Source organism: Semicossyphus pulcher, unplaced genomic scaffold, assembly GCF_022749685.1.
Source record: "Semicossyphus pulcher isolate SPU_LCO1_2020_fin unplaced genomic scaffold, fSemPul1.0.p SCAF_13, whole genome shotgun sequence".
In the NCBI taxonomy this organism is placed as follows: Eukaryota; Metazoa; Chordata; class Actinopteri; order Labriformes; family Labridae; genus Semicossyphus; species Semicossyphus pulcher.
Window position 1 is genome coordinate 26,978,850 of NW_027211637.1, and position 12,795 is coordinate 26,991,644.

A 12,795-nucleotide genomic window follows, 5' to 3' on the forward strand; every position below is an offset into this window, starting at 1 on the left:
TGAATTGAATCGCATTTTTTCTGCTTCAGAAGACATGATAGTCATGCCAGATTTTCTGCATGCAAATAAAGACATACAACCTTTCACACTCACATAACCAACCTCAGGGGCATGTCTTTTGACTGTGGGAGGAAGCTGGAGTACCCATGCATGCAGAGGGAGAACATGCAAACTCCACACAGAAAGGCCCACTTTGTAGCTGTGAGGCAGCAGCGCTAACCACTGCGCCACCTTGTGGTGTGTGACTAGTCACATTAAAGGGGATATTTTTAGCTGTGATTTAATTTCATATTATTCTAATGTGTTTTTGAATCAAGTTGGTAAAGTTTGTTTAAGAATTGTATACATACTTGAATTTATTTGTCAGAGCCTCTCCTTCCTCCTGAAACGAACAAGAGTTACAATATCAATGCACCTTAAGGTCGAGCTGAAACAGCATTTCGAGAGTATCTAGCTAACGTATCGTGACGTATTTCCGAGTGAAACAGGACGTGCAGGCGGAACATATCTTTAGAGGGATTTGATTTGATCGTTGAGAAGTGGGCGTAGACAGACGTTCTCCACAGCGCAGTAGCTAGCTAACTGACTGAGCGTTCTTGGTGCTCTGTGGCTAAATGTTTGCAGATTGTTTGGTTGAAATTGTTTGGTGCTAACTTACGTAAGCACGTGTGAAATTTAGTTTTACCGGAAGAAAAAATTATCAGATTTTCTGTATTTTTTTTGCCTATATTGTCAAACAGATGCACCGGGGATGTGATCTAAAAGGATTAAAATGACATTTTTCATTTCACCTTGACTTTAATGTTTACAATCGACCCCAAAGAAGTAACATCGTGTACTTTTTATTTAACATGACCAACACACAGCAGTCAAAACAATATTATTAATATAATAATAATATAAAAATCTTTTTTATCTCATGGTTTTGATTGAACGAACTGGTCTTCAACTTGCGCGAGATTTGGCCACGAGATCTCATAGCGCAAAGAATAAAGCCACACGAGAGTCGTATGGAAAGGCATGCTGTATAACAACATGCCGGAAATACACCTGCGGCCAAAGCCGACGCTAACAGAGAGTAACACAAACATCAGAGCAAAACTAACTTACATGGACGCGCACACGATAAAAAAAAATCCATCGGCGATCACAGATGTAGTAGCTGCAGTAAACAAGTCCAGGCATGTTACCCTCACTGCCGTGTTTGGGGATGCGCTGAGCCATGCTGCCTTCAGGAGCACTCAGAAATGTGAGTGATCAGACACGTTTTTGCATATTTTTAAAGATTGATCTCAGAATTTATGAATCGATGCTGGGTCATTCAAATGAGAATCGATTCGAATCGGAACAATCAATTTTTTACACCCAGCCCTGATGATGATTGGTCGATTTCAGCGAAAGCAAGGTTTTACGTAGAAACCTGCAGCTGTCCTGAACGGCCCATTTCAGAGGCAACCTTTTTAAAAATGTCATTATGGAAAAACACAGAATTATGCACTTTTCACTTTTTCACTGTGAACAATAAACACCCAAAAATGTGAAACCCATGAAAAAATGAGAATATACATTCAAAAGATATGACCCCTTTAAAATTGATTTACAACACTGAGCTGGAAACACAGCAGCACAACAAACATGACAAAAGATTTGACTGAATACTAACTGTCACTTTATTTCAGTATTGATCTAGTGATATCAGACCCTATTACAGCCTTATTTCCAGTATAGGATCTACCATGTAGGTGGAGGTTTAAATGGCACTATGATGTAGATTTATTCCAGGTGACATGCAAATGTTAAATCAAAAAGCAACATGTTTTATCAATAAATAAGAAACAGCTTCACAACGGGAGCTTGGCCAGTCCCCATCTTATATCGTCCTCCTCATCTCCAAACAGCTCACAGTTTGAAATGAAGCTTCCTGTATGCAGTAAAAGGCACTGAGACGCAGTCAGCGTGAGAGCAAAGACGGTCACATCTTCACTTCCTTCATACACGACTGCTTGTAGACAGAATGAAGGCTTCTGTGAGGCGGACTGTTAGTCTCATACTCTGATCAGACACATGTCCATTTATGACAGAAATTCACTTCCATCGCAGAACAGGTGGACAATTTAGTAAGAGGCGTCAATATTTCAGACTATAAATCCACAAAAGGAAAGTGGACACCAATACGTGACCCTCCACATCGGTGCCTTAATCAACACAGTGACATTCACAACTAAAACTAAAGGTGAGAAACAAATTAAACTTCCCAGCTCCAGAAAACAACAGAATATGTACATACCAAGTTCTGAAGACATTCTCCACACCTGAAGAACAGAGTCAAACTATTATTGCAACAGCTGCAATTCCTTCTTTAACGAGACGTCAGCCGTTATAAACCTGCGCTCATATCTGAGGCTCCATCTTAAGAAAATAAATAAAATATCCAAAACAGTATCAACAGTAAAAAAAGGGCAGTGTAGAAAATGGCATTTAAATAAAGAACTGCAACTTATAAAGCTGAGAAATAAAGTTTTAAGCGCTTGTCGTCTCACGTAAAGGAAGGTGTATCTTCATTTAAAAATAAACAGTTTAATTTTCAAAATAAAAGTCTCACTTTGATTATCATAATGACCAATTCATGAAACCCGACATGTGCTGAGCTTTTTCATTCAAACGGCAAAGGCCAAATTATTCAGAGAAATAAATGTGTTCTCGATTTATGACACTGAATAAAAGTATAATGTCAGTCAGGTTCTTCCTGATCAATCATATATTAACTCTGTAAACAATCATTCTACCTGAACTTTTAAAACATGACCATACCGCCTTCTCATTCAATTGTTTTGCCATAAAGGACCAGCTGAGCCTCGAACATAAATCAGAAATGCGTCTCCTACAGTAAGCATCACTACAGTATCATTGTTAAAGTGATAATCTCGAAGATTTTCATGTAAATAAATGTCTGTTAAGTTTCTATCTATCGCTGAATGAGGTAATACAGTGGTGATTGAGCCTACGCCCCACTGATGAAAGCCTTTGCATTTGCAGTATTACGGACTGGGAGTCTGTGGCGACTTTCTCAGCGCCAAGTTAGTGACGCGTTTTTCATCAGCCAGCAGTGGTTGGTCTGCCAGAGAGGGTAGGCGGAGTAAACAGTAATCTACTATGGCTGAACAAACAAAGAAAAGATGGATGACTACAGATACAACTTCAAAAATAAGTGAAAATTCAAAGAAAAAGAAACAAACTCGACGCTCAGATGAAGCAAACAGTCTAAAAAGGAAAGCGACCGTCAGCGAGGAAAATCAAGAGTTACAACCGGAGCCAACCGTGGACGTCACACATGCAGCACTGTCTGGATATTTGGGAAGTGTGCTCCCGCAATTACAGTTTATTCTCTATAGGTGCCGCCAAAGAGAACAAAACTGAGATCTTCGAGATTACAACTTTGGAATAACTTGAGTTTCCTATCATGATACATACCGCTTAAATGAGACCGAAGAGATTTAAAGTTAAAATAACGAAATGGGTAACATGACGCTTTAAACATTGGCTGAAAAAAAAACCTCTAAAGACATTTCAATCATTTAAAGATTTTAAAAAGTTTGAAGAATAATTTAAAAGCTTCCTGATTGACACAGAGTCAATGAGAGTCTACAGTTCACCCTTCACAGCGAGCACGAAGACGGACTGTGGAGAAGTATAAAAGTCATTTAGGGAACTTGGCGGTGTGACTGAGAGCTTTTGGAAGAGACGCCTCTTTTGAAGGTGTGCATCCAGAGTGGACCGGCTCCATAGAAAGGTGCGGGTTCTGGTATGTGTGAGGCAGGTGAGCAGATTTGGTGGGCTGTGGAGGAGCCGGCTGAAGCTCCCGGGTAGGTGTTGCTGGCCTCTGGAACTCTGGTTCTTCAGTCTTGGCCACCCCGCCTCGGGTGTTGTCTCCCTGGGGTCGGGCACAGGGGGTTACGGTGGCATTGGGCCTGGCGGGGGAAGCAAAAGAGACTCGGCCTGAGGTGGGGCTGAGATCATTGAGCCGCTCCTCCTTCTCCTTCTCCTCTGGGTGGTACTGTTTGAGGCGGATGTGCCAGGCCAGGCTGCAGACCGCAGACACCGTCTTGAACTGGTGGATGACGTTCCTCGGGATGAAGTAGATGTCGTCGTCACAGAGCTGGACGCGGATGTAGCGGATCCCTTCTCGCCTCAGCTGGTTGAGCTTGGCATCGTCCACCCACTGAACACACTGCATGAGGACACACGGAGGTCACATATTTAACATGTTCGCAGCTCAGGCTTCCTGTAGAAGATCTGAGATCTGATAGATATTCTAATAGGCACTGTTCTCACCTGAGACACAGGAGGCTCGTACAGATCCAGCTGCAGCCTCTGCACAACTTCATTGAAGTCGCCAGCTTGGAAACACACCACATCTTTGGTTATCCGAGGTCGGTTATTCCTGTTACAGAACATAAACATTTTTATTTATTCTTTATTGATTTCTGTTAAAAATCTGTTCCTCTATGAGATGTATGAAAGCAAATCAGCTGGATGACTCTTTGTGCCTTTCACCGCGGTGGATTTACAGCATGCATGCTTAAAGAGCCTTTGTTTACATTTACTACAGCAGTTAGCAGTGTGCAGGAGGATTTTTCTATAAGGAATACTAGTCCGCAACCTCGCTGTCATCTGACTCCGGTTATCACTCTCCGACTCCGTGGCAGAGACCCTCATACATGCATTCATCACCTCCCGCCTGGACTACTGCAATGGAGTCCTGTTCGGGGTTCCCAGCAAAGCCCCGGACGGGCTCCCGTACGTCCAAAACTCGGCCGCTAGGGTTCTCACCCGCGCCAAGCCCTGGCAGCACCTCCACTGGCTCCCTGTCAAGTCCCGCATCACATATAAAATCCTCCTCCTCACTTACAAGTCTCGCCCCCCAGTACCTAAACGACCTCCTCCATCCCTACACCCCATCCTGGAGTCTGCGGTCTTCAGATGCAGGCCTGCTCTCCATCCTTCACCTCCCTTGACATCTTCAAAAACACCCTCAAAACCCATCTGTTCACCGCGGCCTTTGGACTATAAGTCACCACCTTCCCCTGTTTTCAGTGCTAGTTTTATTTATCTCTTTCTCCCTTATTTGTTTGCTTGTTTTGTTCTGTTGTCTGTTCATTATTTACTCTGTGAATCGGCCTTGGGTCCCATGAAAGGCGCTATATAAGTCTAAGTTCTTATTATTATTATTACTACACTCAAATGTATGTTACAGAATCAGGAAGGTGATAGGACCTAAAGCTTCGTCCAGAGGGGACACACGTTCCTCATAGCTGCCTTAAAGTATGTCAGAAGACACTCACCATTCTCCGAAGTGCACTGCCTTCAGAACCCCCACAGCCGCGGTGCTCTGCCAGTCAAAGCTCTGGCCCACATGGTCAGCGTGAGCCTTGGTCCGGTCCTCGAACAGAACCTCTCTGGGTTCGCTGGCCCTCGGCAGGTAGTGCAGATTCTTTATCTCATTCATAGACCTGCAGAAAAGGCGTCATAATCATCATAACTATTATATTTATATCCCATAAATATGGAGCTGTGTACATCCTTTGTAGCTGGGTCGTACCTGCGTCTTTTGAAAGGAGACTTGGGCATGTCCGCAGTGGGAACCATTTGCTCTCCTGGTCGCACCCACATGATCGGCCCGTCGTCACTCTGGGAGCGACAGTCCAGCTTGAGACTGGACAGGCTGCCCCACGGTAACGTCATCTGAGGTCACACAGACGTTCACACACACACACACAACTTTAAGTTTCCAGAACCGAGCTGACAGGCATCGTGTTGTTGTAATCAGTAAAGCTTAAAACAGCAGAGACGGCATGTTTTTAATACAACTGATGTTCATGTAATGACAAACTATATGCGGTTTAGTTTCCATTATTTTTATGAAAAGTGCAACAGATTGAACAGATGTTACAGCAACAACAATACGTCTGCACTGGAGTTATTATAGAGCCTGCTGCTTGTACTTCTTAATGAGCTCCCTGACAGAAACATACTGTTTCGGCTAATTAAGTCGGATGTGGTCTCATATTGTTTTGGAGCTCGACTTCTTCCCACAATATGGTTCTTAGAATATTAATAAAGATGGTAAACAAATAAATCTCCTCTGACCTTGAGGAAAGGTGACTCCTCCAGCATGTCGAGGAACTCTGGGAAATAGTCTCCAACTTCCTCGTCCACGGCTCCCACCAGGCTGATCTGCCTCATGGGTCCTGAGCGGTACGTACCTGAACAGTAAGTCCGGCTCACCTGGGACAAAGGAAAGAGTGCTGATGTCAGTGTTGAAATACTGCCATTCAATACAACAGGTACATACTAACTGTATACAGCAATTTCTTAGTATACTATTTTTTAATTAGTGTTAAGTGTTAAGTGTTCATTGCTGTTCTTCCTGAGATGAGTAAGGGATAATATATTGTATATATATAGGGATATATATATATATAGTGAGCAGGTTGTTATTGCTGAATGGAGCCCCGACAGGGTGAGCAGGTCTTGCCTCACCCTGATGTCTCACCTTTATCCGTTTCTCTCTGCTGTTTTCATCTCTTTTCTTTTTTCCCCAATGTAAACAAACCTTTGTCAAATTTACCAGACTTCCTTTAGCAATTGATATGATAACACATACAGATATGATTACGCATGCCTAGCAACGGTCTGTTCTTCATAACAACGGTCTGTTATCGAGTAATATCAGACCTTAGAATGCCATAATTAAAGTGGTAATCTCGAAGATCTCAGTTTCGTTCTCTTTGGCGGCCCCTATGGCGATAAAAGGTACACTTCCCAGATATCCGGACAGTGTCGCATGTGTGACGTCCACGGTTGGCTCCGGTTGTAACTCTTGATTTTCCTCACTGACTTTCGACTTTCCTCGTTTGCCTTCATCTGAGCGTCCAATTTGTTTCTTCTTCTTTGGATTTTCACTTCTTGTTGAAGTTGTATCTGTAGTCATCCATCTTTTCTTTGTTTGTTCAGCCATAGTAGATTACTGTTTACTCGCAACACTCGCAGAGAGCGGAAAAGCAGCCACTTAGCTCCGCCTACCCTCTCTGGCAGACCAACCACTGCTGGGTGATGGAAAACGCGTCACTAACTGGGCAACGCTTGTGATTTTTAACACAAAAGTCGCCACAGACACCCAGTCTGTAATACTGCAAATGCAAAGGCTTTCATCAGTGGGCCATAGGCTCAGTCACCATTGTGTTACCTCATTTGGCGATGGAGAGAGACCTAACAGACATTTATTTGAATACAAATCTGATTATTACTTTAACCTATCACAATGAAGTACTTAACACAGCCGTGCAATAAACAAATGTCCTGCTCATGGAAGCAGTCTGTAACATTAATTATACCCTAGGTAGAATTTGCACTCTCATAAAACAGGTTAATGACCAGGAAGACGATACAGCAGCACATTATGATCCTTTTGACTCTGTGTGGAGAACTGCTTTCACCTCTCACCTGGCAGAAGGCGAGGCTTAACCTTAATGTTTATATATTAATGGGAGCATCAATCCATACAAGGTCACACTCATGGGCTCCTTCCTTATGCGCCTGTATAGCAGAAAAGCTGAAGCCTGTGTGATTTATACTATTACATGTAGATTTCTTTCTTCTGTGCAGCCTTTAGACTGTGCAAGAGTATAATCATTGTAGCAAAAGGTTGTGAGGTGACAAGCATCTGCATAACAGTGTTTTCACTGTATGTGAACACTGCTGTGATAACGACATGTTGTCCGTCTAAAGGCCATCAGTATGCAGTTGTTATGAACGGCATTGTCCCAGGAAGGTGCAGCAGCTACAACAAAGCATTTCAGTGCAATCATTCTGCTCTCAACGCATCAATTTGCTCTCGAGACGCTCAAGCGGTTGAATGATCAAACTAGGTCTAATTTCCCTGCATAAACAGAGCGCTGCTGAGCTCTCTGCAGAGCTAACGTCACACATGCAAACATCCTGACTCACTAGCATATACTGTATTATACTGCATGGCACAGAAGTGACTCCATTCGATCTCTCTAAGAACAACTTGGCACCAGCACAGGTTTTATACTGGACAATGGTGTACTTTGGACTCAGTCGACTGCTGGGTGGTGGACATGTATCTAAAGTCATTCATGACTGCAGGACAGTGGTGTGCTCTTTTTACATAAAGCATGTGAGCCACTATTATTGAAGGATCTTATTCACAAATGTATGTATCAGAAGGTTTCTTAAGTGAAATCTATCAGTCATTTAAATGAAAAAAATATTACATTTCCTTATCAAAAAAGTCTCTCCTTCGAGAATCTAAATTGCCTCATCACATGACAAGATGAACTATGACTGACTGATGCAACAATACAGTTTGATATATAACCATTTCCACGCAAGGGCATGCTATTTTATGTTGCTACAAACTGTGTTAATCATTTAAAATAAAATAGCATGGGGCTATTTTAGAAAGGAGCCGGCTGTATGCGCGCTTAAGGGCTAGAAACCTCCGGTATTCTTTCTGTTTGAATTAAACTTGGTTTTATGGAGGGATGTGTGGAAGGATGTGTATTTATGTATAAGGATATTTAGATATGTTGCTAAGGTGTTGGATTTAGGTCAGGTGCTTTTTACTTGCTAATAAATTAAGTGTATGTACGTATCTATATTTAGGCCTATATGTATATGAATTACTAGACCTGCATGCATTATTATTATAACTATTATTTTTTATTATTCATTATATATATATATATATATATTTATTATTATTATTATTTATTCCATCAAACCCTCATCTGCTCTTATCTTTTTCCTTTCACAGATATTCTTTGTTTTTGTTTTTTGTTGTTGTTTGACCTTTACTTGTGTAGAGAATAATGACACTTAGCTATGTTCTGTAAAACTGCAAAATAAATAATATCAAAAATAAAATAAAATAGCAACAATTCTGACACTATGTGAAACTTTTTAGGTCACCAGAACATTCAAATATTCTGGTTTCAGCTCGTCAAATACGATCTTCAGCGAGCTTTGATGGTTATTTGAATCTTTTTTGGTTTCACACTGCTGACAGAAAGAGCATGAAAATGCCAACTTTGTGCAACTAATAGATTATATAATTTACAGATTATTGATTGCCTTAACTTTAATTGAATTAAAACAAAAACTTGGCTAATGAGCTTAAAGATAACAACATCAAATGATGACTACTCTAAGATAAGATATTCCTTTATTGATCCCCAGGGGGGAATTCCGGAACTCTCATCGCAGGCTTTGATCTATATGAATTTGGTTTTGATGGATGTGCTGGATTGTGTTCAGTGCCAGTTTCCACATACCTGAGAGTGGAAGTTTGCAATAGTGGTGGTCTCAATGTCTTTCTTGCCCAGTATCTCCATTTTGACCGGAGTGTTGGGGAAGTTGAAGGCGAAGTAGTCCAGGAAGTCAGGCAGATAGGCGGCTGCACTGTGCACCACCGCCAGGGCGTACCTGGCTGCTCCTCTGGGCATCTCAGCAAAGGCCAACTCCATAAACTCCTGAGCAAAGCACTCCATCTGAGCCGGGTTCAGACACGCTAACTCATCAGCATAGGCGTGAAGAACTAACCCCCCTCCGTTGGCTTGTCTTTCCTCATGCATGAAGCGCCCATAGTTGCCCGTCTGGAGGCAGGAGCTGCGGATGTAGTGGTCCTGGTGGGAGAGGAAGGGGACGTGTTCCAGTTTGAGAGGGTGGAGGTAGGGTGGGTGGTTGTTGATAGTCTCCCTGCCAGGCTGGCGGTTGCTGTCGTGCTTCAGGGGAGGATCAGTGCTGATGGGCCGAGTGAGGTCTGCTCCAAGCCCTGAAGAGACAGTCTGAACCGCTTTGTTGTGCATGTGTCGGACCTTCTTGGCCCTGTGGTCCTCATCGCGATGCTTCTTCTTCTTCTTTTTCTTCTTCAGGAGATATTCCTCCAGCGTCAGAGACTTGATATTCTCATTGTGGGGCCTTGGCTCTGCAGGTAGAGGAATAAGTAAAAGTCAGAGGAGCAGGCTACATGTACAGAGAGGAGAGGAAGCGGTATTCACATCTGATTCTACACTATTGGACTGTTGGACTAGACTGTTAAGGCATGCTATCAACACTCACAAGATTATTTTACAGAGTTACAGAACTTATCAAAGGCCATGCACTTTTAAATGATTCACACGAGAGCACAGAAAAACAGCTAAGAATATATAGTAGGGGTCGATTTGGCTTAAATGCAGCCGCCTCTCTCTCTGTGGTCTGTTCTCTCTGTGGTCTGGAGCAATGTTCCGCCTTTATCACTATCTGATTGGTTACACATCGAGTAATAGCCTATCAACACTGAGGTGACTGTGCCACCGTCAACGCATGTGCAGATTGGAGCAGCTCCGGTGCTGTGTGTCGCAGGTATTGACTGTGTGTCAGTAAGTATTATGCCCGAATGGCATGCACTTCGCTGCAGTGATATACAGTTAACGATAACGAAATAAAAGTTTATTTATTCAGCGATAGCTATGTCTTTGAGTAACGTTGGTGCCAGTGCAACTGCAACATATTTTAATTACCATATTGCAAATGTAATATTACTCACCCATATGAGTTGGTGTCTTTACATATAGGTAGCTGACGGTCACAACATAAGCTTGAATACCATAGTGTAGTTCATTATGTTGTTAATTGAATCGATAATCAATTATCGATAACTGAATAGGGATTCAGTTTCTCATGGTCAGTCAGTCGTGGGGTGGACTGAATAACCGCTTTGCAGCAACTCACAAAGGCAGGTCTGAAGATAACATCCCACCACTGTTTCTGAAACACTGACAAGGAAGGCACTCAAAAGTCTTCATTTGTTTTTAAATAATGTTGAAAACTTATTTTTTAATTAAACATGCTTAAAGGCATTTCAACAAAGTTTTTGTTGGAGTTTGTGTTTACATTTTGACTCCAAAATCTTTGTTTTTACTGCAATTGTATATCAGTTATCGGTCTCTTTGATTACTAATAATCGGTATCCGTATCGGCCCTAAAAAACCCATATCGGTCGACCCCTAATATATAGAGCTCTATCTAGTTTTTAATATGCCATTAATTTTGATTTAGTCTCTTCTTTAAAGGGCAGGTAGAAGTGAAAGAACAGGCTAAAATCTGAATCTCTTGAATAAAAAACCTATTTCAAACAGTGTCACAGTAGTATATATGATTATACTACTGTGATATACTACACTTTGGGAACACCTTGATATATATTGTATACCATTATTAATTTAGCATAGCGCCCAATTTAGACCAAAATAAACAAACTCACCCTTCTTTTTCTTCACTTCAACGTGTTTCACATTCGCCTCGGTGTTTTCCTTCTTGGGCTTCGGTTTCAGGTCTTTATCCCGGTGCTTTTCTTTGAAATCCTGGGGCTTGGCCTTGACCGTTTTGAGGGGCGTGAAAGTGAAGAGCGCTGGTGGCTCAGGGGGAACCGCTCGCTTCTTCTGCAGCTGCTCCGGTACCTTCCGCGCTGCGGGAGGAGGTGGAGGCAAAGGAGGCTGCAGGTTCTTCTTCGTACCGTTGCTGAGGCTGTGATTGTGGTGGTGGTGGTGATGGTGGTGGTGGTGGCTGTGCTGATGTTTGTGCAGGACATGTTTGTCTGCGCTGAAGTTGTGGGGTTTAGGATTCTGCTGCAGCTGATGCGGCTGGTGGCTCCGGTGCTCAGCGTGTTGGTGGTGGTGATGGAGCTTCACTTTCTTCGCCTCTTTCTCAGACCTCTCCCGTTTGACAGCTGACGGCGACAGGTCCCTCTTCTTCTTCTTTTTCTTCTCTTTCATGAATCGATCTAGACTAACTCTGAGCCTTTCTTCTTCTACTTTCGCTCGGAGCAAGTCGACTTGAGCTGCCATCTTTGCACGTACAGTACATTTAAAGGTCTCGAGATTGCTACTGCGCAAGTCCGAAATAAAATGTAGTCCTCATGTCCTTTATTTGTAGTTCATTTTTATATTTTGGGTTTATTGCGCACGCGTAACGCGTGGGACTCTGGGTAGTGAAGTTTGTTGACGTTGCCAAGCTTCACGGGAATTGGAGTTTACATTGTGCTGAAGGCGTGCAGATCCGCACGCACTCACTTCTGCTCTGCTGACGTCATGGTTAATTTATTCACTGCCACGAGAGGCAGTGCTTCAACGTTTGGAGTAGTGAGCGAAGCAGAGCTAACGTCTTCGTTCAACTTCAATACAACACTGATAGACCGGAAGAGTCACACGAGGCAGCCTTATGTAAAAGAACACAATATGTTTAGATGTTTAGAATATTTCAAGACTGTCTAAAAACAAGTCAGGTCCCCATAACCTCCAAACAACTTCAATGTATGTGATTGGGGGCAAAAAAGGTCCTTGATGTGCAAAATTAGATTCCTGTGTGTGCTATCTGAGAACATATGAAGCTCCAATGAACAAATCAAGTGAGAATTTTCTAGAGTTACACTCTTTTAAGCACAAAATTCACACTTTATTTTACAATAGCCCCAGTGCATCTGAACGCAGAAACACTGGGGAGACACAAAGGGCAAATTCTGTACTAAATACACCAACTTTTTTAAAGGTTACCTATTGATTTGACAAACTGAAGCTTCATATTTGCTTCAGATAAACTTGTATGCATTGGCACTGTGGGGTTTGATCTGCATCACTTACATAATAAGCACACATGAAAGGGATATATTATTGGCCAGTATAAATCGGGGTAAATGATTACTTGTGTAGTGTACATATGAGGACTATCGTT

General features: G+C 42.4%; 1 protein-coding gene across 1 annotated transcript; it reads right to left on the reverse strand.

The window, feature by feature from the left end:
• Window positions 1–1,652: 1,652 nt before the first annotated feature.
• Window positions 1,653–11,938, reverse strand: LOC138589685 (lysine-specific demethylase 9). Its single transcript, XM_069660089.1, has 7 exons — window positions 11,330–11,938; window positions 9,357–10,009; window positions 6,148–6,285; window positions 5,600–5,742; window positions 5,343–5,510; window positions 4,333–4,441; window positions 1,653–4,228 (listed from the first exon to the last, which is right to left on the reverse strand). Exons 1-7 carry the CDS (start codon window positions 11,910–11,912, stop codon window positions 3,698–3,700), a joined length of 2,325 nt encoding a protein of 774 aa, XP_069516190.1. The 5' UTR covers window positions 11,913–11,938; the 3' UTR covers window positions 1,653–3,697.
• Between the last annotated feature and the right edge of the window lie 857 nt (window positions 11,939–12,795).

Excerpts from the sequence above, each read along its gene's own strand:
- LOC138589685 (XM_069660089.1), bottom strand. The coding sequence starts at position 11,912 with ATGGCAGCTCAAGTCGACTTGCTCCGAGCGAAAGTAGAAGAAGAAAGG. Across the intron at positions 6,286-9,356 it reads TTGCAAACTTCCACTCTCAG|GTGAGCCGGACTTACTGTTC; the intron begins GTATGTGGAAAC and ends CCTTTGTCCCAG. Across the intron at positions 4,229-4,332 it reads ACGAGCCTCCTGTGTCTCAG|TGTGTTCAGTGGGTGGACGA; the intron begins GTGAGAACAGTG and ends GTCCTCATGCAG.